This window comes from Mirounga angustirostris, unplaced genomic scaffold (assembly GCF_029215605.1).
Source record: "Mirounga angustirostris isolate CCGP_5_RB_7025 unplaced genomic scaffold, mMirAng1.0.hap1 SCAF_12, whole genome shotgun sequence".
Lineage (NCBI taxonomy): Eukaryota > Metazoa > Chordata > Mammalia > Carnivora > Phocidae > Mirounga > Mirounga angustirostris.
Window position 1 is genome coordinate 12,824,462 of NW_026991720.1, and position 22,819 is coordinate 12,847,280.

Below are 22,819 nucleotides of genomic sequence, written 5' to 3' on the forward strand. Positions count from 1 at the left end.
TGGGATCATGACCTGAGCCGAAGGCAGACGCTTAATGACTGAGCCACCCAGGTGCCCCTGTTTGGTTGGTTTTTACTACCCAGATAAGCTAAACAAAAACTCAGGTTTGTCGGAACTCGGAGTAGGAGGTTTGCGAAGCCCCGACACTACTCGTCACAGCTGCTGTGGTCTCTGGGGCTCCCTCCCCGGGGGTCAAGTTCCAGCCCGTCTACCCCAGCCAGCCTCCATCCTCACTGTACATCAGCATCACACCACACCTGCCGGATCAGCTTCTTGGTATGCAGAGCCCAAGTATGTGCGGGTTTGTTGGTTGGTTTGGTTAAAGATTTATTTACTTGAGAGAGAGAGTGAGCGCAAGTGAGGAGAGGGGCAGGGGAAGAGAATCTTCAAGCAGAGTCCCTGCTGAGCACAGAGCCTGACTCGGGGGGCTCGATCTCACAACCCACGAGATCAAGACCTGAGCTGAAACCACGAGTCAGACGCTTAACAGACGGAGTCACCCAGGTGCCCCCCAAGTATGTGTCTTCAAATGTTCTACGTGCAGTTTTGATATGCAACCCGAGTTGAAGAGCAGCAATCCATTTCTGCCATAGTAGATTTTAAAAACTTCTCATTACCGTCCACCAAAAGCTCTAGAAGACCTGAGCTACAAGGAAGTGGCTGTAAAACCAGACTGGGTCCCTGGAGCACTGCCCCCCGTTTACTACCAGTTAGTGGCTAACAGTACAAACCTGGCTCTCTGTAAATCAGAACCAATACTTCTGTGACTGCTTCATACAGGTACTGTTTCTTTTTGGGCAGGTTCAAAAGTCTGTAGCCCCAGGATAATCCATGAGCTGCTGAGAGCGGACAGCCTTTGCCGAAGAGTAAAGAGCACTACCAAAACGCAGCTCGCTCTCTCAGCCTGGAATTACAGAACATATGGGGGATGACTTGGCTCTAAGTTCACCTTTTATGCAGCAACTTACTGAGTGTCAACTACCACAAACTCTTCCAGGTGCTTGGGTTACATCAGTGAACTAAAAAACCGAGTATTTCTGCTTACAAAGAATTTATCTTCTACTGGGAAGAGTGGAGGGAATAAACAAAAATAAATATATAAAATAAAATAAAATCTAACCATGAGTTATAGAATATATTCGAAGCATGTTAGAATGTATCAGTACAAAAACAGTAAATTATATAGAGAGAGAAATGGTAAATTACGAAATATATTAGAAAATAAGTATATTAGAAGTATATGAGAGTTCATCAGAAAAATGAGAGAAAAGAATACAGAAACATCAGATGGTGTGGGTGGTAGGGGTGACTTTTCTTTTTTTTTTTTTTTTAAGATTTTATTTATTTGTCAGAGAGACAGCACAAGCAGGGGGAGTGGCAGGTTCCCGCTGAGCAAGGAGCCCGGTGTGGGACTTGATTCCAGGACTCTGCTTAACCGACTGAGCCACCGAGGCATCCCACAATGAAACCTCTCTGTCTACATCAGAAGTCCGACAACGACGCCTGCTATCACTACGTCTACTGAACACTGTAGTGAGGTCCTGGCCAAGGTAGTAAGGTGAGAGAAAAGATCAGAAGGCTAAGTATTTGAAAGGAAAAACAAAACTTGCACTATTTGCAGCTGATATGATTGAATCTATACAAAATCCAAAGGAATCCATAAAATAAACTTAGTAAGAATTTAGTTATAAGGTTGCTGATTCAGTATAAAAAAAGTCAATTACATGTCCATCTAAATCAAATATTCAAAAACAAAATTTTAAGGATATATCTACAGTAGCATCAAAAATTAAGATAACCAGGAATATATCCAGCAAAAGGCAAAATATTAGAACTATGAAACCTCACTAAAAGGCATTCCCAGCCTAATGAAGAGCCAGGCCATGTTCACGTAACAGAAGAGTCAATATTAGAGAAGTATCATTTGTCCTCAAATTGATCTACAAGTTCAGTGTAATCCCGTGATCAATATAACAGATTTTTATATGGAACTTAATAAAAGAAACCTTTTAAGGGATTTATAGAGGCCAAAGAGCCAAAAGTAGTCAAGAAACTCTCTAAGAAGAAAAACATAGAGGGACTTACTATAAAACAATGATAATCAAAAGCGTAGTAGCAACAGGTTTAGACGAACAAAGCAACTGAAGAGAGAACCTACAAACACGCCCGTGTACACCTGCTCTCTCAGCATAAGAGGGACTTACTGCAGATGGGGGAGGGGGAGGAAGAGTATGTTCAGTAAACGGTGCTTGGACAACTGGCTTTCTATGGGCAAAGATTATAAGCCTTACCTTACCTCCATCATTCGCAAAACTCAATTATAGGTGAAAGTGTTTCTCTTTAAAGTAAAAATAGAATCATGTGATGTGTATCACAGCAGCCTGGTTTTTCTTTTTTCTTTTTTTTTTTTATTTATTTATCTGAGAGAGAATGGGAGACAGAGAGCATGAGAGGGGGAGGATCAGAGGGAGAAGCAGACTCCCCACTGAGCAGGGAGTCCGATGCGGGACTCGATCCCGGGACTCCAGGATCATGACCTGAGCCGAAGGCAGTTGCTTAACCAACTGAGCCACCCAGGCGCCCCTGGTTTTTCATTTAACAATATATGATGAATATCTTTCCATGTCAGTAAACAGAGAACATCTTAAATAAGTGTACCAGAATGGATTTAATCAGTCCCCTGGTTCATTTGTTTCACATATTTTGCTATTATAAATACAGCGAACAGAGCTGTACAAGAGATCCTAATTTCCACACATTGCACACCCCTTAAAGCCTCTTTGACTCTGAATGTACTTTTTTAAATGATAAATGAGTTTGGAGCTATCACATGGCAGCTTCATTGTCTTTGAATATTTTCTTGCATTTGCTTTTATTTTTACGAAGAGGTGTGGAAACAGAAAATGAATGTACTGCCCCTTGTGATGAGCGGCACAGAATCTTACACTCTCATAATTGGCACTGAGATCAAAAGCACTCGGCACTCTGCATGTGGCTAATCTGGGGCCACAATCACACCCTCAACCGAACTCCATCCATTCATTGGTATTCCGTCATCAGAGAAAAGAAAAATGTAAAAAGAACAAGAACAAAACACTAGAAATACCTATTATCAGAGATGGGGTATAAAAGCAATGTATAATTAGAAATTTCCTCTTTCTTTTTGAAATTCCTCTGGAATATAATCTATTTTTTTCAACCTTAATACATTTTCACCAGTGTTTGCAGAATTCCATCATGTAAGAAATAAGGGAATGGCTACACTATGTATGTGTATGCATCTGATTATTCCTGTAGGAGAAATTCCTAGAAATAGAAGCATACCCTGGGCCCTATTGAGTCTGTTTGAGATGCTTCAGAGAGACCAGCAAGACACCATCAAGAAAGGGTGTTCTGATTTACAGTTCCAGCAGAAATGCATTAGCACCCATTTCCCACCCACACTAACATGGCACACCCTAGCATGCTTAATTTAGGACATTTCGTTGTTATTTTAATTTGCATTTCTTTGATGTGAGCACTTTTTCTGTTTCCTGACCTATTACATGCATATAAAAGTATGTAAAATTCTCAGGGCAGTGGCTGGCAGGTAGTACATATTCAGCAAATAGAAGCTATTTTTCCATGTTTATTTCCTTTGTGAATTTCTATTCTTGTCGTGCCTGTTACTTATAGGAGTCCTCTGTCTATTTCTTAAGAGTCTGTTGTAAGGAAAGCTATTAACTCCTGCTGTATCACATTCTTTTTCCCAATCTGTCCTTAAAAATTTTGTTTATAGTTTCTTTAATCGTAAGTAGACAAATGCATCAATATGATTTTTGCCTTAGACATCATGCTTAGAAAGGCCTGGTCCTCCCCTGAGTTTATATTGATAATCACCTCGATTTCACTCTAGTGCTTCATGATTTTCCTAATTTAACTCTTCAACCCAACTAGAACTTAGAAGGTGAAGGGAGCTGTGTTACCCACGTGTTATACAATGGACATATGTTACTTTTCTAATTAGAAAACAACTCACTACTCTACTAATGTCAGAGTCGAACTCCGGGCTGCATGCGTACGTTCATCACCACGTTCAAGTCTACATGCAGTTTCCAGACGGACCAGGTCAACTGTGCACAGATGACCTGGATGGGTCCACAGGACAGGGTAACTTTTCTATTCACATTCTTGCTCATGCAGACTACTCAGGTTTTTTCTACAGCAGGGATCAGAAAACTCTAGACGGCCAGGGAGTCGGTATTTGGGGATTTGGGGCCAGAGAGCCTGTGGCGACGACTCGACTCTGCCATCAGGACGTGAAATCAGCCACAGACAGCACGTATATGGATGAATGTGGCTGTTCCAAATAAAACTTTTCTTATGGATATTGAAACCTGGATTTCGTATTCTTTCTGCGTATCACAAAAAATTCTTTTGATCTTCTCACAACCATTTGAAAATGTAACATCAATTCTTAGTTTGTGTGCCACCTAAACAAAAATAGGTGGCAGACCAGTTTGTCAATCTCTGCTTTTATTTCGACATTTTTTTGGTGTCTTGTCAATAGGAGCACCATCCAGAACTTTCTGCACTGACAGAAACGTTCTGTATCTGCGCTTTCCAGTACGGCAGCTACTCACCACATACGGCCTACGGGCACTTGAAATGAATGCTCAATTTTATTTAATTCAAACAGCCACGGGTCTAGCAGCCACCACACTGGACCGTGCCTGTCAGCAGGGCAGACTCTATGTATATGTGTATATATTTTTTTTTCTCCTGGGGGCCTAAATCCATATACTTAATATAGTCACAAAAATAATGGGTATTCACTCAAGTAAAAGTTCCACAATTTTTTATTCCTGAGACAAAAGGGAGCAGGCAAACTTTTCATTTCTAAAGGCCTTCCGCCCTCAGTTCTCAGAAAGCCTGGTTGCTACCACGCAGTGCCCGCCCAGCCTGAAGCTACTGCCTCGCTCCGCTGTTCTTCCTTAAACACCACACCACACCCTCTTTTCCCTGATCCTTTCCTCTCTCCCCCAAAAGGGTGAAAAGAAAAATACCCAATTAGCGGAAGAGCATGTAGTCCCACAGCAAAGGCTTGGCTAGTAAAAGGGCACGCTCACCGTCAGGTCAGGCTGACTGTTCCGCGTCGTGATGGACAGTTCGATGGTGGACAGCTGCACTTCCTTCCAGACCTCGGGGCTCGCCTCTTGGGAGAGGGCTGTGGGGGGATTAGATTCAGGTCAGTGTCTCCCGCTAACATTTCATCACTCCCGCACCAACGGCGAGCTGCTGGCGCTCAGCTTGGCCCGGACCCAGGCCTGCCCGCGGACTCGCCACCTCAGTTTTATTTATTTCATAGTTTCTTACACCCAGGACGAAGAGCCAGGCTCAAAATGCAGTCTCTATACCCGAAACATCCCTACCAGAGCAGCCACAGAAGCATAAAAGTCAGTCATGGTCTGTCACCAAGGACGCATGCATGGGACAGCGCAGGTTTGGGTCCTGCTGTGGCACAGGGGCCCTTGAAAGGCTTCTCCTGCACCGGGCAAGCGGCTCCCGCTGACGTGGGGGCCGCTTTAGGCAGCCCTGCACCGGCCAGGCCTCTGCAGCCAGCATGCGGCTCACCGTCCTGCGGCTGTGCCCAGTATGACGCGAGCCTGCGTAATATTCTCCGGTACAAAGACGGCCGCGGAGGGGTCTCGTCTGCTGCCCTGGGAGGTCTCTCCGTAGGTCCCGTGTACGAGATAGACGCGTGATGTGTCTGAGGCCACTCCTTTCAACGTGAAGAGAGAAAACTTGTCAGGCACACCCAAGGCCAAACCCCGGGAGGAGCTCTGCAGAGGTCAGGGAGCGACCCATGCCTGCCAGAAGGCGAGTCAGTAATCTCACTGACTGGCATGAGCTCTACTCTGGAGCTTGGAATCCTCAAGCTTTCTTTTCCTACTGAAGGCCGATCTTGACAACCATGAACTCAGACTCTAGGTTGTCTTTTACTTCCTGACACCCCAGTCCAGGCTCATCAGTGTCCACAGGAATAGTTAAAACACCCCCCTAGTCACTCAGCCCCTGATGTCCTAAGCCCCCAGCCACCCATTTCCATGGCCACATCCTGGTCCTTCCTGTTACCCAGAAGTATTCCATCCTAGAAATCTAAAACCTTGATATCCTACTCTCTAACCACGTCCCATATTCTTCTGTTTTGTTTTTTTTTGACTGATTCTTTTGTGCCCAGTATGTCTCTCAGGGTGACCCACTCCCCTGTTCTCAGGCTTCCATGTGGTAAATTACAAAGGAATAACAATTCTGGCTCTTCTCTCTCTCTCTCTCTCTCTCTCTCTCTCTCTCCCCCCCCACCGCCATGAAAGTGGCTGTCCTGGGGACTCACTGCTTCCTCATGCAGTCGGCTTCCTATGGCAGTGTCTGCCCTGAAGGAGATGTTTTAAGGGGATGAATTCAATTTGGAATATTTGGAAATCTGATTGTGACCGCATTATCTAAGCTGTGTCCTTTACTCCTGCTGACATTTATAAAGCTGGTATTTTGATCTCCATCTGCCTGGTTCCTGCATTTGCTTTCATAACTTGGTTCAAACTCAGGAAGAGAGAGGTGTTGTTTTTTTTGGCCCCTGAAGATCCAACCCCACACCAAATTTCCAATCCCATTGAGAATTCCAGTCCCTGACTAAACCATTTTCCCTCAGTGCCTAATTAACAGCTGATAACTTTAAGTCACTCTTTTCCCATCACTGCTGGTCCTGCTGTGTCTTTGGTGTTACATCATATGTGCCCCGAAAAGCCCCTATTCTGGATCAATCCTGTCACTAGGTTTCTGTACTTGCACATCGTGGCTCCATGTTAGTAGAGGGGCAATCCGGGTAAGTACACCTGTGCCAACTTCAAATTCTTGGTCTCGGGTCCTCAATGCCACTCAATAATCCTTCCACACCTCCCTATTTTCATCTCTCTTCAAAATCCCATCACTACCACCCACTTCATTTTCAACAGATCACCTTGCTTCTCACACTTCAGTGAGACCATCTCACTTCAGTGAGAACATCAGTGAGAACTGCCTGATGCTCTATAAATTTGTTTGTACCTGGACCTCTGCTCTAGTTCTCTCCTTCTCAAGGAAAAAGGCATCCCTTCCTCTGTCCAAGGCTGACCGGGCACCGTGGGCCCCGCGCCCTCCGACCTGCACGTGGGTTTTGCTGACTTAGCCTGGTTCTGTGTCTCCTTGTCTCTCACCTCTTCCCTTTCTTCTTGTCTTTTGTTTCAGGGTAGAAAGACACGGTTCTCTCTCCAATCAATAAAAACAACACTCCGCTGGCCCCATATTTCTCACTAGCTTTTGCCTTTTCTATCTCCTTCCCTTCAAAGTGAGGCCTCTTGAAGGAGCGGCCCAGCCCTGCTGTCTGTGCATCTTTATCCCCCTTTATCCCCTAACTCTCGTTGATGGGGCTCAGCCCCTCCACTTAAGAGCTGAGCAAACCTTCAGAGGCTGCCGAGGTCAGCGGGCACTTTCCCGTCCTGATTCCGACTCTGTGCTGCCCCTTCTTGACGCTCTGGCGCCCACTGGCTAGAGTGTCTCTCTCAGGGGGACTCACGGGGCCCTCCCCTTCCCCTCTGGGCTTCATGGGCGGCTCTGCGGCGCTTCCCATGCTTCCATTCTTCGGGGCTATCCCTGGCCTGTCTGCGCCATATGCCAAACGGAAAATTTCATCTTCACACAGGTGATCCTACTCTAATATTGTCAGCGTTCAGGGAAAACTCTAGTTAGCAAACTAGTCCGGACCTCATCACTTCTCACCTGGCTTACTTGAACCATCTTCTATCTGGTACTCTTGTCTTAACCATCCACATGCAGTCACTTGTCTACACTGGTGACAAATAACTTTTCTAAAACGCAGATCCGCTCATGTCTCTCCCATGCTTAAGACTCAGTAACTCCCCAGCGCTTTCATGGTGAAAGTCAGCCGCAGCATCCCAACCTGCCACGTCCTCCCCTCCCCTCCAACCCTCCCTTCCTGCCCTTTTGTTGCCCCCCCCCCCCGCCAGCCGGCCATGGCCACGTGACATCACGACCACTTCACATGTCCCGGCTCCTCCACCTGGAATGCCCTTTATCTAGTCCTGTGTAGACTCAAACTTGAGTACAAGTGTTCCCTGCCCTGGGAAGGTTGCTGCCCCTGAGCCAGATATGAATGCCCCTGCCCCCCAACCTGCTCCCACCTTATCTTTCCATACGCTCTCCCAGAACTTGCCAGACCCCTGATTTACTGGTCCCTCACACTCCCCAAACGTGCATCCTCCTTGAGGGCAGGAAACCTGCCTTACTTGAATTTGTATTCCAAGCAGATAGCAGGACTGGCCACACTAGATATTTAATAACTGCTGAAGAAATGCTGGAAAGAGGTTACATTCTCCCTGACTTGACAACTTAAATACGCAGCTACTCTACTGTCCCTAACTGCACCCCCACTCCACCACTTTTACTCCCTTAAGCAAGAGTAACAATGCATTTTACTAAAACGGTCTGCCTTCAGTGTAGAAAGGCATTGCCCTCCAAGTTCATGTTCATAATCATGTTAATCAGCTACCTCCAGTACTTAAGGGTTTTTTTACATTTCTTTAACACAACAAGAATTTATTTAGAAGGTGAAGGGACCTGTTTTCCAAATGTTATGTAATGGACATACATCATTTTTATAATTAGAAAAACACTTGATGCTCTGAATATTAACATTAGAACCAATATTTTCACTACAAACTTCATAAGCCAATTTTCAGATTGACCTGCCAACTTCTGAATACACTGCTTTGATTTGCATAAAAGCTGAACACGGGATGTTATCCACAGGTAAGGATGACTTTGCTATTAGCTTTTCATCAATACACACTGTCCAGCTTTTCTCTATGCCAACATCTTTCAGTGGACAGGCTATCATAGCAGTGCCCGATGGAATGTTCTCTGACGTTGGAAATAGTCTCTATTTGTACGGTCTAAGACCGTAACCACTACCCATATTTTGCTAGCAGTTTGAAACCTACTCTATTATACACAAGTCTGTTCAATTACATACTTTCGGACGCAAATCTTCAATTCATTTCCAGATACTAATGTAGATACCCTTACAAATAATGGATAAGATATAGGTCATTCTGCTCCAGGTTTGTCTGGCAAGAGTGAGTGAATAAGTAAGCAAAGGGAAGTGGAATATTAAAGAGAAATTAAGTATGAGTTTGGTAAGGGAGGGAATGAGCTGGTAGATGAGGAGTGATGGCTTATCCAACAGGAATGCTTCCTGCATTCGTATCTAAGTAAATATCCCCCATTTGGAACATGTCAGATGTATCTGTAGCAGGGAATTTTTAAAAATCCAAATCCACACATCATAGAGTAACAACAAAATAACACGGGAAATTTCTACACTGGAAATTGCATTTACCTTAAGAGTGCTGAAGAAGTGAGCTGCTTTGGTTTTTAGAGGCCCGAGATACCAGTACCTGAGAAAGATCAAGACAAAAATCTGATTAGAATATTAAGAGAACTGTCAACGTGATAGACACCATTCACGAAGGACAGTACGTTAAAACTGCACCTCTACTGTGGATACTCTTCACAATCACCTCTAGTGTGAGGGATGTACTATGAATTACTCTCTACTCACAGCTCTGGAGGCCTGGGGATTGTGCTTTCGCACAAAAAAGCAGGACAGTTTTTAATCTGCATTTCAATGTCGTGTCAAATAGGGCGTAATTAGTTACATGGTGCATAGATCTTTGCAATTTACAAGAAATACATAATCAGCGTCTCCCTGACTCTCTCAATTCACAGGTATCACCGTAATATACACTTTCAACCACAGAATGTAGCAGAGTCTACATTCAAAAGAGCAATGAGTGGAGGATGATGAAGCCACAATGAGATGCAGATGCTGGGTGGTCTGGTGTGTGCCTCACATGCTAAATGACTGGATCCTGGTACACCATGTTCTCTCTCTCTCTCTCACACACACACACATACACACACACGCTAAATGACTGGATCCTGTACACCATGTTCTCTCTCTCTCTCTCTCTCTCTCTCTCTCTCACACACACACACACACACACACACACACACAATTAAAATCTGTAAATCAGCCTAACTTCACATTACTCGTGTTACGCAGCTTCAAAATGGGAAATGCTAAATCTGGGAATGAAGAGGGCCTACCGCATACTGCTAAATACATAAAAGCTAGTGTAGAGAGAAAGATGCCTACCAGGAATTAGAAAAGTGACATAAAATGGATTCCTCTCTTAAAATTTATCTGTCTCCTACCAGCTCATCTTAAGTGCTCCCTATTTGATTCTGTTCAATATGCATTTATTTAGCATTTACTATGTATATGAAGGAAACAGAAGTAAGAGTATAAAATTCCTGCCTTAGAAGGCTTATAACTTGAGAAAATAAAGCCCAAAAAAGTAACAGAAAACAATAAATGACCATATATATATATATATATATATATATATGTGATATATATATATCGGTGTCAACTGATCACTATTTATTGGTGAGGAGAGTCAAGAAGGGAAAAGAAATCACTAAGGACTGGAAATCATCAGGACAACCAGGCCTGCATGATGAATGGCACAAGAGCAAAGTAAGGGCGTGGGATTTAAAAACATGGTTTGGATTTAGATCCATGAAAGAGGGAAAGAAGTCATTCTAGGCAAGAGGAATAGCAAAGGCACAGGAAACACTGAGAACAGTATCCACATTAAAGACTTAAAAGTAACGATACATAACTATGAAATTAGGGTTGATGACGGATCAAGTTGGGCCTTGAATGCCAGAATAAGGGGATTAGATAGAATCCAAAGAGCAATGTGGAGTCATCCTAATTATTATTCAGGTTCATACTGTGATGCTGCAAATGAGCACCTTGATCATCTGGTTTTTTCTAAGCTTACATAATAATCTGTTTCATTTCCCAGCTGGCCAGAGAGACGCTGTCCGTAGTTGCACTCATCTCTACCAATGGCACAGCATCGACACTATGCTTGTAGCCTGATGGCCAGACAGCAAATCATTTCTTGCATCCTACTGTTTCTTCCACGGCACACAGAGGGGCTCCGTGGAAGCTCCCAGTTGAGCTGTTAGATAATCACCACCAAAATTTTAAAATTCATTGTTCAAAAATCAGTCAAAATAGGGGCAAGTGTGTGAGATACTCCTAAAGGGGCTGACCTATGCTAGCGCTCAGTTGTTGATTAACACACTTCAGGAAGCAATTTGATCTCACCAGACTTTTTCAGGGAAAACAAAGCAATTACTCTTGGTGAGTTGCTCATATTCAAGATCACAGATAAAACATAAGGGGATTTGTTGGGTCCCCCGAGTGACTCAGTCAGTTAAGTATCTGCCTTCGGCTCAGGTCATGATCCCAGCGTCCTGGGATCAAGTCCCGCTGTGGGCTCCCTGCTGAGCAGGGAGTCTGCTTCTCCCTCTGCCCCCACCTCCCGCCCCACTTGTATGCTCTCTCTCTCAAATAAATCTTTTTTTTTTTTAAGATTTTATTTATTTATTTGACAGAGAGAGACACAGCGAGAGAGGGAACACAAGCAGGGGGAGTGGGAGAGGGAGAAGCAGGCTTCCTGTTGAGCAGGGAGCCCAATGCGGGGCTCGATCCCAGAACCCTGGGATCATGACTTGAGCCAGAGGCAGTCACTTAATGACTGAGCCACCCAGGCGCCCCGAATAAATAAAATCTTTAAAAAAAAAATAAATACCATAAGGTGGATTTGTGGAATCAAGGTAATCATGGCCAACTTACACATAAAAACAATGTTGAAATGCTCAACAGTGCAGTGTATAATACAATACAGCACATCTCTCTTTGGCATTCCACTCTCGAGAACCTCATTAGCAGGAATAACAAAGTGAGACAATTAAGAGAAATTTCCATAAAAAGAGTGTGGCAGGAAAGCCTATGAGGGGAAAGAGGCATCTTTTGCTGTGAGATCAATCATGATTCACTTAAACTATACTAAAACTATAAGCCTGATGTTAAAAAAAAAAGGTAAAGAAAAAGCACTACCCACCAGATATGGAGTCAGTCCCCCCTCAGGAAGCCTGCACCTGCACTACCCTCCACTGGGAACAGAACACAACTCAGCTGCTTTCCAAGCCAACAGTTTCATCCGGCACCATGAACTCTCAGGAAAGAGAGTTCATTCCCATGGAAGCCAGTCATGGCCCTCTCCTCACTGCCGAGACAGGCCTGTTTCTTCAGCTCACAACACAGCCAGGCGTCCACCTTTCTTCCTTCTGAGAGAGGCAGCCTGTGGTCTCTCGATCCACCAGGCTTTCGACAAGAACACCTCTCAGGGCCAGTCTTCCAGGGCTGGAAAGGCTCCACAAGGCTGGGGCCCCCGCAGGGCCAGCCCAACAGGCTGCAGGATGCCAGGCAACCCCAGTCTGGAGTGAGCCTGGCCTGTGCTCAAACACGATGTCCAGGGACAGAGATGCGGTCTCCGCCGCTTTACTACCAAGCTAGTGTGGAGGAAACGGGAACCTTCCCCAACCTTTCTGTGTGTCAGATCTAAACCTCTGCCTCTATTATTCATAAGAAATTCAACCTCCAGGCCCATCAAATTTCTTCTTAGATGATCACTGTATATTGAAACCTCAAAGACAGGAGCAGAAAAAGATTTTTTAAAAAATCATCCCACATCAGTACAGTGATCCTTTACTTGCTAACTTTGACGCCAGCATCTCTGAAGGATCCCCATCGAAGGCCAGTCACTGCAAACACGGGCTGTTCCTTTTCACCCTGGAAGTTAAATACATTCATTTTAAATCAAAGATTACAGTAACTTGGAACACTCTACAGGTAAGTACCCAGCAAATGTTCATGGCCTACTTGTCCTCAAACCAAATTCTATAAAGGATATTCAAAATCTCAGAAATTAACTGAGTACTCAGTAAAAAGACTTGAGTAAACCAAACTGTAAATGAAATTAATTTTTCTATAGTAGGCCTCATGAATCTGCTGGCCAGGGAACATATTACCATACTTCAGACTATAAATTCCCAAGTACATAACTAGGCTGGCTCTTCGACCAATCAGTGGTTGGGTCGGCCAGAATTTCTCCTCTCTCAGAGACCTGTCCAAGGCAAAGCTAATTTAAGCCTGCATTCTCTTTAGAGGTCCAAGCGCTCTCAAGTAAGAGGAGAATCCTGGGACTCTAGAATGTTCACCTGAATATCTAAAACTACAGCCAGGCATCTCTCATAACAAGTCAGAATAAAAAGTGATTTGGATTTAGTCCAGTGCTTTATGGCAAAATATTGCATATTACAATCAGTGAGTTTAGCAATATATAGAAAACATACACAACAGAGCCACTGTCTTTAAGAGTTCATAATGGACCTTCCGTAAAGTATAAGTTATATATATATATATATCTCAAGATTGTAAATACAGCCAAAGCCCAAGACTCTGCCCCCATCCTAAACAAAGCTGTCACATGCTAGACACACAACTCCCCGGAACTTGGTAACTGGGGGCAGAACTGGTTCAATTTCTACGCCATTAGTACAACCAGTATCAGCAGAAATGGGGACCTGGAGGAGAACCCTCGACACTGTCAACTGCTGGTCTAGAGAAAGTATGTGAAGGCTTTCCCTCCATCCCACTTCGATCCCAGTACACTGAAACCAAGTGAGGGATTTCTAGGAGAATCACACACTCATAGGGGCAGCTTATAAGTAAAGACATTGGGCTCTTGTCCCAGTTCAAGCAGTAGACGTGTTTTCTGCCCTCTGCAGCAGCTTAAGCAAGGAAAAGGGAACTCAGGTGAGAGCCGGTGGAGCACAGAGGTGATGGTGAGGCACCTCGGCCCAGCACAGCAAGGATAGGTTAGTCTCCTGGGTGCCAAGTGGATGTGGAATATAGGCAGGGCTTGGAGTCATCCTGATGATAGAAAGCTAATCATTTTTTTCATGGAATTATCACTAGCGAATACATATCCTGTATTAGGGCCTGGTGATACCAAAAGTATCTGCCCTCAAAGAGCTCCGGGTGCAACGGGGGGTTTGCAGACACGCAAAATGACAACACAATGCAGTAGGTTCACATGATAGAGACAGGCATCGAGGATTATGAAAACACAGAGCAGGTATGACTGTATGCGGTGTGCGGGGAGCAATTTCCCCGATGGCCGGGGAAATACAACATCAAATGACACCCACACTAAATTTTAAAGAATAAGGTGCCTACATTGAGGGAGGCTGGGGAGAAGCATGGAGAGACAGAAAAGAGAGAAGAAGGGGTGCTTTAGCCTCAGGGCAGAAGCAGCACTGGGTGAGTCTGCAGTATCTACAGTATTTCTCCCAAATGTTCCAGAGGGGCTAGTAAGCGTCACAACAAATAAAAACAGTAATGATGGTAGAGGATTCAATGGTCCAAGGAGTTGAGAAATATCAAAATTCCCTGGTTCGAAACAAGGTATGTTTACCGCAGTTCATCTTAGAATCTTTAATATGTTAATATACATTATAAACTTCCAAAAGGAGAAATACACACAGTTTCCCTGACCTGTTAACTGTGCAACCCCTCTCTGGCAGGCAGTTTGCATAACTAATATTCCTTGGGAAAGGCTGATCTAAAGCATGCAGGGTCACACGAAGTCCTGCTTTGAGTACTCAAGACTTCCCAACTGGTACACTAAGAATATTTTCTCTTTCTTCATTGTGATTTTAGGAATATTCTGTTAAGATTGGCTGCAAAACCCTGTAACCTCAAGGTGTCACTGCTTTGGGGTGCTATCCTAGCAAGGGGTGGGACTCCGGACAATAGGAAATGAGTGTGGAAAGATCTAGAGAAGCCTAGCTATCAGCCAGATGGGCACAGAGCCCTCAGGATTCAGGAGAGGCCTAGGGGTCAGTAATGGAGAGACTGGTCCCTGTTGGGGTACACAAGAAAAATGAACAAGGGCAGGTGGACAGAGTAGAAGCCAATAGACAAAATACCACCCGATGAAGGCCTGGGTGATAAGAGTACCAGTTGGACAGGTCAGTAAACAAAAACAGATACAGAAAGACAGGCACACAGCCAGATTTTAACAGCAAAGGAGATATGCTGTCCCAAGTCACAGACACCCTAGAAAGAGAAAATGGCCTAATGGTTTCCTAAAAAATAAGTAAATACATAACAACTCTGAGATCTGGTTAGAATAAAAGCATAAGGGACAGTGAAAAGAAAACAATTCTAGTCAACTAGATAGGTACCTAATCTAGGAATTTAAGGAATTCTAGATGAAGAGACAGAAACAAATAGAAGGAATTCGGAAGTTCTGAGGTTTTGATCAGTCAGGGTTTTAACCGAAGGAAGCCAGGAATAACAGAAGAAAGAGATTCTAACTTCAACCAGCAACCCTAACCTCCTCTTTCGGTTCTGGTAGGCAGGTTCTAAGAATCCAACTGAAGGAGCAAAAAGAAAGAACTAGAAAGGAGGGAGGAGCAAGATGGCGGAGGAGCAGGAGACCTGGATTTCGTCTGGTCTCAGGAATTCAGCTGGATAGGGATCAAACCATTCTGACCACCTATGAACTCAACAGGAGATCGAAGAAAAGAATAGCAGGAACTCTCTGAAGAGAAAAGCGACCACTTTCTGGAAGGTAGGACGTGCAGAGAAGTGAATCTGAGGCGATATTCGGGAGGATAGACGGCGGGGGAGGGGCCTCCATTGGCCGCTTCTGGCAAGTGATAGAGCCGTGGAGCACAAAATCGGAAATTTTAGAAGTCGGCTCCACTGAGGGACGTCGCTCTAGTGGCTAAGGGGGTGTGGAACGCTCGTGGGACATTGTGATCTCAGGACCCTTGGGGTCACAGAAAGACCGGGGGTGCCTGAGTGCGGTAGAGCTCCCAGAGCTCCTAGGTATCGGAGCAGGGAAGTCGGCTGCAGAGGCGGAGCCGAGGCACGGGCTCTCAGCCCGGGGTGGCCATAAACCATGATCCGTGGCACAGTCGGGCCACTGCTCCTCCAGCAGGGACCCAACAAGCGGCAGGTCCGGGGAGACTCCCCTTCCTCCCCTGGGAGGAGCAGCGCAGGAGCGCACCGCAGGGATCTGCTGGGTTTGGAGACTCCACACGGGGTCCGGTGCCAGAGATAGAAACGCACGATCACAGGCAGGGTGAGCATGGAGTGCGGCTGGAGACAGGAGAGACAGGAGTGACTGACTGCTTTTCTCTGGGGGTGCACTGAGGAGCAGGGCCCCGAGTTCTCGGCTCCTCCAGGGTGGAGATTGGGAGGCCGCCATTTTCACTCTCATCCTCTAAAGCTGTACGGAAAGCTCGCAGGGAACAAAAGCCCCGGAGAGCAAACCGGAGCAGATTACTTAGCCTGGACCGGCAAGGGTGGGGCAATTCCACCTCCGGCAAAGACATTTGGGAACCATGGCAACAGGCCCCTCCCCCAGAAGATCAGCAGGAGCAGCCGGCCAAGACCAAGTTTACCGATCAATGAGAACGGCAGAACTCCAGAGCTAGGGGAATACTGCACATAGAATCCATGGCTTTTTTACCATGATTCTTTAGTCTTTCAAAGTTAATTTTTTTAATTCTTTTTTTTCTTTTTTTTGAATTTCTCTTTTTCCCTTTTTAAACTATCAATCCTTTTAAAAATCTTTTTTATTTTTCATTTTTAGAGTCATATTCTATCCCTTCATAGTAGTTAACCTTATTTTTGGTATATATATATATATAAGTTGTTCTCTCCTTAAAATTTTGGGATATAGTTTCTTCTACAGACCAAAATATACCCTAAATCTCTAGTGTATGGCTTTGTTCTAGTCTCCTGCCTGATCACATTCTTTTTTTTTTTTTAATCCTTTCTTTTTTCAACCAACTTATCAATTCCTTTTATAAAATCTTTTATAATTTTCATCTTTACAGTCATATTCCATCCCTTCATCGTATTAACCCTTATTTTTGTACATATACAAATTTTTCTTTCTTTAAAATTTTGGGAGGCACTTTCTTCTAACAGACCAAAATATGCCCAAAATCTAGTGTGTGGCACTGATCTATGCACCAGCCTGATCATATCTGATCATATTCTGGGTTTTTTTGTTGTTTTTGTTTCTTTGTTTTTATCTTTTTTTTTTTTCTTTCTTTCTTTCCCTTTCTTTTCACCCGGTTTCAGGTCTCTTCTGATTTGTTTAGTGTATATTTTCTGGGCACGTTATTACCCTGTTAGCATTTTGTTCTTTCATTCATCTATTCTCTTACCTATGGACAAAATGACAAGATGGAAAAAATCACCTCAAAAAAAAGAACAAGAGGCAGTACTGACTGCGAGGGACCTAATCAATACGGACATTAGTAAGATGTTGCAACTAGAGTTCAGAATGATGATTTTAAAGACTAGCTGGGCTTGAAAAAAGCATGGAAGGTATTAGAGAAACCCTTTCTGGAGAAATAAAAGAACTAAAATCTAACCAAGTCAAAATCAAAAGGGCTATTAATGGGGTGCAATCAAAAATGGAAGCTCTAACTGCTAGGATAAATGAGGCAGAAGACAGAATTAGTGATATAGAAGACCAAATGATGGAAAATAAAGAAGCTGAGAAAAAGAGAGATAAACAACTACGGGATCACAAGGGCAGAATTCGAGAGATAAGTGATACCATAAGATAAAACAACATTAGAATAATTGGGATCCCAGAAGAAGAAGAAAGAGAGAGAGGGGCAGAAGGTATATTGGAGCAAATTATAGCAGAGAACTTCCCTAATTTGGGGAAGGAAACAGGCATCAAAATCCAGGAGGTACAGAGAACCCCTCTCAAAATCAATAAAAATAGGGCAACACCCTGACATCTAATAGTAAAACTTACGAGTCTCAGAGACAAAGAGAAAATCCTGAAAGCAGCTCAGGAGAAGAGATATGTAACCTACAATGGTAGAAACATTAGATTGGCAACAGACCTATCCACAGAGACCTGGCAGGCCAGAAAGGACTGGCAGGATATATTCAGAGCACTAAATGAGAGAAATATGCAGCCAAGATTACTATATCCAGCTGGGCTGTCACTGAAAATAGAAGGAGAGAGAAAAAGCTTCCAGGACAAACAAAAACTAAAGGAATTTGCAAACATGAAACCAGCCCTACAGGAAATATTGAAAAGGGTCCTCTAAGCAAAGAGAGAGTCTAAAAGTAACATAGACCAGAAAGGAACACAGACAATATACAGTAACAGTCACCTTACAGGCAATACAATGGCACTAAAATCATATCTTTCAATAGTTACCCTGAATGTAAATGGGCTAAATGCCCCAATCAAAAGACACAGGTTATCAGATTGGATTAAAAAACAAGACTCATCGATATGCTGTCTGAAGAGACTCATTTTAGACCCAAAGACACCCCCAGATTCAAAGTGAGGGGGTGGAAAACCATTTACCATATGGACACCAAAACAAAGCTGGGGTGGCAATCCTTATATCAGACAAATTAGATTTTAAACCAAAGACTGGGGGTGCCTGGGTGGCTCAGTTGGTTAGGCGACTGCCTTCGGCTCGGGTCATGATCCTGGAGTCCTGGGATCAAGTCCCGCATCGGGCTCCCTGCTCGGCAGGGAGTCTGCTTCTCCCTCTGACCCTCCCCCCTCTCATGCTCTATCTCATTCTCTCTCTCAAATAAATAAATAAAATCTTTTTAAAAAAATAAATAAATAAACCAAAGACTGTTAAAATAGATGAGGAAGGACACTATATCCTACTTAAAGGGTCTATCCAACAAGAAGATCTAATAATTGTAAATATCTATGCCCCTAACATGGGAGCAGCCAATTATATAAGCCAATTAATAACAAAAGCAAAGAAACACATTGACAACAATACAGTAATAGTGGGGGACTTTAACACCCCCCTCACTGAAATGGACAGATCATCTAAGCAAAAAAATCAACAAGGAAATAAAGACTTTAAACGACACACTGGACCAAATGGACTTCACAGAGATATTCAGAACATTCCATTCCAAAGCAACAGAATACACATTCTTCTCTAGTGCCCATGGAACATTCTCCAGAATAGATCACATCCTAGGTCACAAATCAGGTCTCAACTGCTACCAAAAGATTGGGATCATGCCCTGCATATTTTCAGACCATAATGCTTTGAAACTAGAACTCAATCACAAGAGGAAAGTTGGAAAGAACACAAATATATGGAAGCTAAAGAGCATCCTACTAAAGAATGAATGGGTCAACCAGGAAATTAAAGAAGAATTTAAAAAATTCATGGAAACAAATAAAAATGAAAACACAACTGTTCCAAATCTTTGGGATGCAGCAAAGGCGGTCCTAAGAGGAAAGTATATAGCAATACAAACCTTTCTCAAGAAACAAGAAAGGTCTCAAGTACACAACCTAACCCTACACCTAAAGGAGCTGGAGAAAGAACAGCAAATAAAGCCTAAACCCAGCAGGAGAAGAGAAATAATAAAGATCAGAGCAGAAATCAATGAAATAGAAACCAAAAGAACAGTAGAACAGATCAACGAAACTAGGAGCTGGTTCTTTGAAAGAATTAATAAGATTGATAAACCCCTGGCCAGACTTATCAAAAAGAAAAGAGAAAGGACCCAAATCAACAAAATCATGAATGAAAGAGGAGAGATCACAACCAACACCAAAGAAATACAAACAATTATAAGAACATATTATGAGCAACTATATGCCAGCAAATTAGATAATCTGGAAGAAATGGATGCATTCCTAGACATGTATAATCTACCAAAACTGAACCAGGAAGAAATAGAAAACCTGAACAGATCTATAACCACTGAGGAAATTGAAGCAGTCATCAAAAATCTCCCAACAAACAAGAGCCCAGGGCCAGATGGCTTCCCAGGGGAATTCTACCAAACATTTCAAGAATTAATACCTATTCTTCTGAAACTGTTCCAAAAAATAGAAATGGAAGGAAAACTTCCAAACTCGTTTTATGAGGCCACCATTACCTTGATCCCCAAACCAGACAAAGACCCCATCAAAAAGGAGAATTACAGATCAATATCCTTGATGAACTTGGATGCAAAAAGTCTCACCAAAATACTAGCCAATAGGATCCAACAGTACATTAAAAGGATTATTCACCACGACCATGTGGGATTTATCCCTGGGCTGCAAGGTTGGTTCAACATCCGCAAATCAATGTGATAAAATACATTAATAAAAGAAAGAACAAGAACCATATGATCCTCTCAATAGATGCAGAAAAAGCACTTGACAAAGTACAGCATTCTTTCTTGATCAAAATTCTTCAGAGTATAGGCATAGAGGGTACATACCTCAATATCATAAAAGCCATCTATGAAAAACCCATAGTTCATATCATTCTCAATGGGGAAAAACTGAGAGCTTTCCCCCTAAGGTCAGGAACACAGCAGGGATGTCCACTATCACCACTGCTATTCAACATAGTATTAGAAGTCCTAGCCACAGCAATCAGACAACAAAAAGAAATCAAAGGCATCCAAATCGGCAAAGAAGAAGTCAAACTCTCAGTCTTTGCAGATATGACCACTTTATGTGGAAAACCCAGAAGACTCCACCCCAAAACTGCTAGAACTCATACAGGAATTCAGTAAAGTGGCAGGATATAAAATCAATGCACAAAAATCAGTGGCATTCGTGTACACCAACAACAAGACAGAAGAAAGAAAAATTAAGGAGTCGATCCCATTTACAATTGCACCCAAAACCATAAGATACCTAGGAATAAATCTAACCAAAGAGACAAAGAACCTGTACTCAGAAAACTATAAAATACTCATGAAAGAAATTGAGGAAGACACAAAGAAATGGAAAAACGTTCCATGCTCATGGATTGGAAGAACAAATATTGTGAAGATGTCAATGCTACCTAGAGCAATCTACACATTCAATGCAATCCCCATCAAAATACCATCCACTTTTTTCAAAGAAATGGAACAAATAATCCTAAAATTTGTATGGAACCAGAAAAGACCCCGAATAGCCAGAGGAATGTTGAAAAAGAAAAGCAAAGCTGGCAGCATCACAATTCCGGACTTCAAGCTCTATTACAAAGCTGTCATCATCAAGACAGTATGGTACTGGCACAAAAACAGACACATAGATCAGTGGAACAGAATAGAGAGCCCAGAAATGGACCTTCAACTCTATAGCCAACTAATCTTTGACAAAGCAGGAAAGAATGTCCAATGGAAAAAAGACAGTCACTTCAACAAATGGTGTTGGGAAAATTGGACAGCCACAGGCAGAAGAATGAAACTGGACCATTTCCTTACACCACACACAAAAATAGACTCAAAATGTTGAAAGACCTAAATGTGAGACAGGAATCCATCAAAATCCTAAAGGAGAACCCAGGCAGCAACCTCTTCGACCTCAGCTGCAGCAACTTCTTCCTAGAAACATCACCAAAGGCAAAGGAAGCAAGGGCAAAAATGAACTATTGGGACTTCATCAAGATAAAAAGCTTTTGCACAGCAAAAGAAACAGTCAACAAAACCAAAAGACAACCGACAGAATGGGAGAAGATATTTGCAAATGACATATCAGATAAAGGGCTAGTATCCAAAATCTATAAAGAACTTATCAAACTCCACACCCAAAGGACAAATGATCCAATCAAGAAATGGGCAGAAGACATGAACAAGACATTTTTCCAAAGAAGACATCCAAATGGCCAACAGACACATGAAAAAGTGCTCAACATTGCTCGGCATCAGGGAAATCCAAATCAAAACCTCAATGAGATACTACCTCAGACCAGTCAGAATGGCGAAAATTAACAAGTCAGGAAACGACAGATGTTGGCGGGGATGCGGAGAAAGGGGAACCCTCCTACATTGTTGGTGGGAATGCAAGCTGGTGCAGCCACTCTGGAAAACAGTATGGAGGTTCCTCAAAAAGTTGAAAATAGAGCTACCATATGATCCAGCAATTGCACTACTGGGTATTTACCCCAAAGATACAAATGCAGGGATCCAAAGGGGTACGTGCACCCCGATGTGTATAGCAGCAATGTCCACAATAGCCAAACTATGGTAGAACCAAGATGTCCATCGACAGATGAATGGATAAAGAAGATGTGGTGTATATATATACAATGGAATATTATGCAGCCATCAAAAGGAATGAAATCTTGCCATTTGCAACAACGTGGATGGAACTAGAGGGTATTATGCTGAGCGAAATAAGTCAATCAGAGAAAGACATGTATCATATGATCTCACCTATATGAGGAATTCCTAATCTCAGGAAACAAACTGAGGATTGCTGGAGTGGTGGGGGGTGGGAGGGATGGGGTGGCTGGGTGATAGACATTGGGAAGTGTATGTGCTATGGTGAGTGCTGTGAATTGTGTAAGACTGTTGCATCACAGACCTGTACCTCTGAAACAAATAATACAGTATGTGTTAAAAAAAAAAAAAAAAAAAAAAGGAGAGCAGGAAGGGAAGAATGAAGGGGGGGAAATCGGAGGGGGAGACAAACCATGAGAGACTATGGACTCTGAGAAACAAACTGAGGGTTCTAGAGGGGAGGGGGTGGGAGGATGGGTTAGCCTGGTGATGGGTATTAAAGAGGACACATACTGCATGGAGCACTGGGTGTTATATGCAAACAATGAATCATGGAACACTACATCAAAAACTAATGATGTAATGTATGGTGATTAACACAATAATAAAAAAAATAAAAAATTTTAAAAAAGAAAGAACTAGAAAGACTCCCGTAATTCTTTCCAGTAGTTACTTTAAAGTCAAGTACTAGGCTTTGTAGATGTCTAT

At 43.2% G+C, this 22,819-nt stretch overlaps 1 protein-coding gene across 4 annotated transcripts in view; it reads right to left on the reverse strand.

The window, feature by feature from the left end:
* Positions 1-22,819, reverse strand: part of AGK (acylglycerol kinase) — an 82,135-nt gene that overhangs the window by 4,494 nt on the left and 54,822 nt on the right. For 3 of the 4 annotated variants that reach the window (XM_054505169.2, XM_045864160.2, XM_064574878.1), the window contains 4 exons: positions 12,729-12,808; positions 9,434-9,491; positions 5,614-5,761; positions 5,109-5,206 (listed from right to left, as the gene is read on the reverse strand). In XM_054505169.2, the coding sequence (XP_054361144.1) occupies positions 5,109-5,206; positions 5,614-5,761; positions 9,434-9,491; positions 12,729-12,808 (384 nt within the window). Of the gene's footprint in view, positions 1-731; positions 905-5,108; positions 5,207-5,613; positions 5,762-9,433; positions 9,492-12,728; positions 12,809-22,819 lie in introns of all 4 variants that reach the window. The other variant, XR_010406339.1, reaches the window with a different exon arrangement.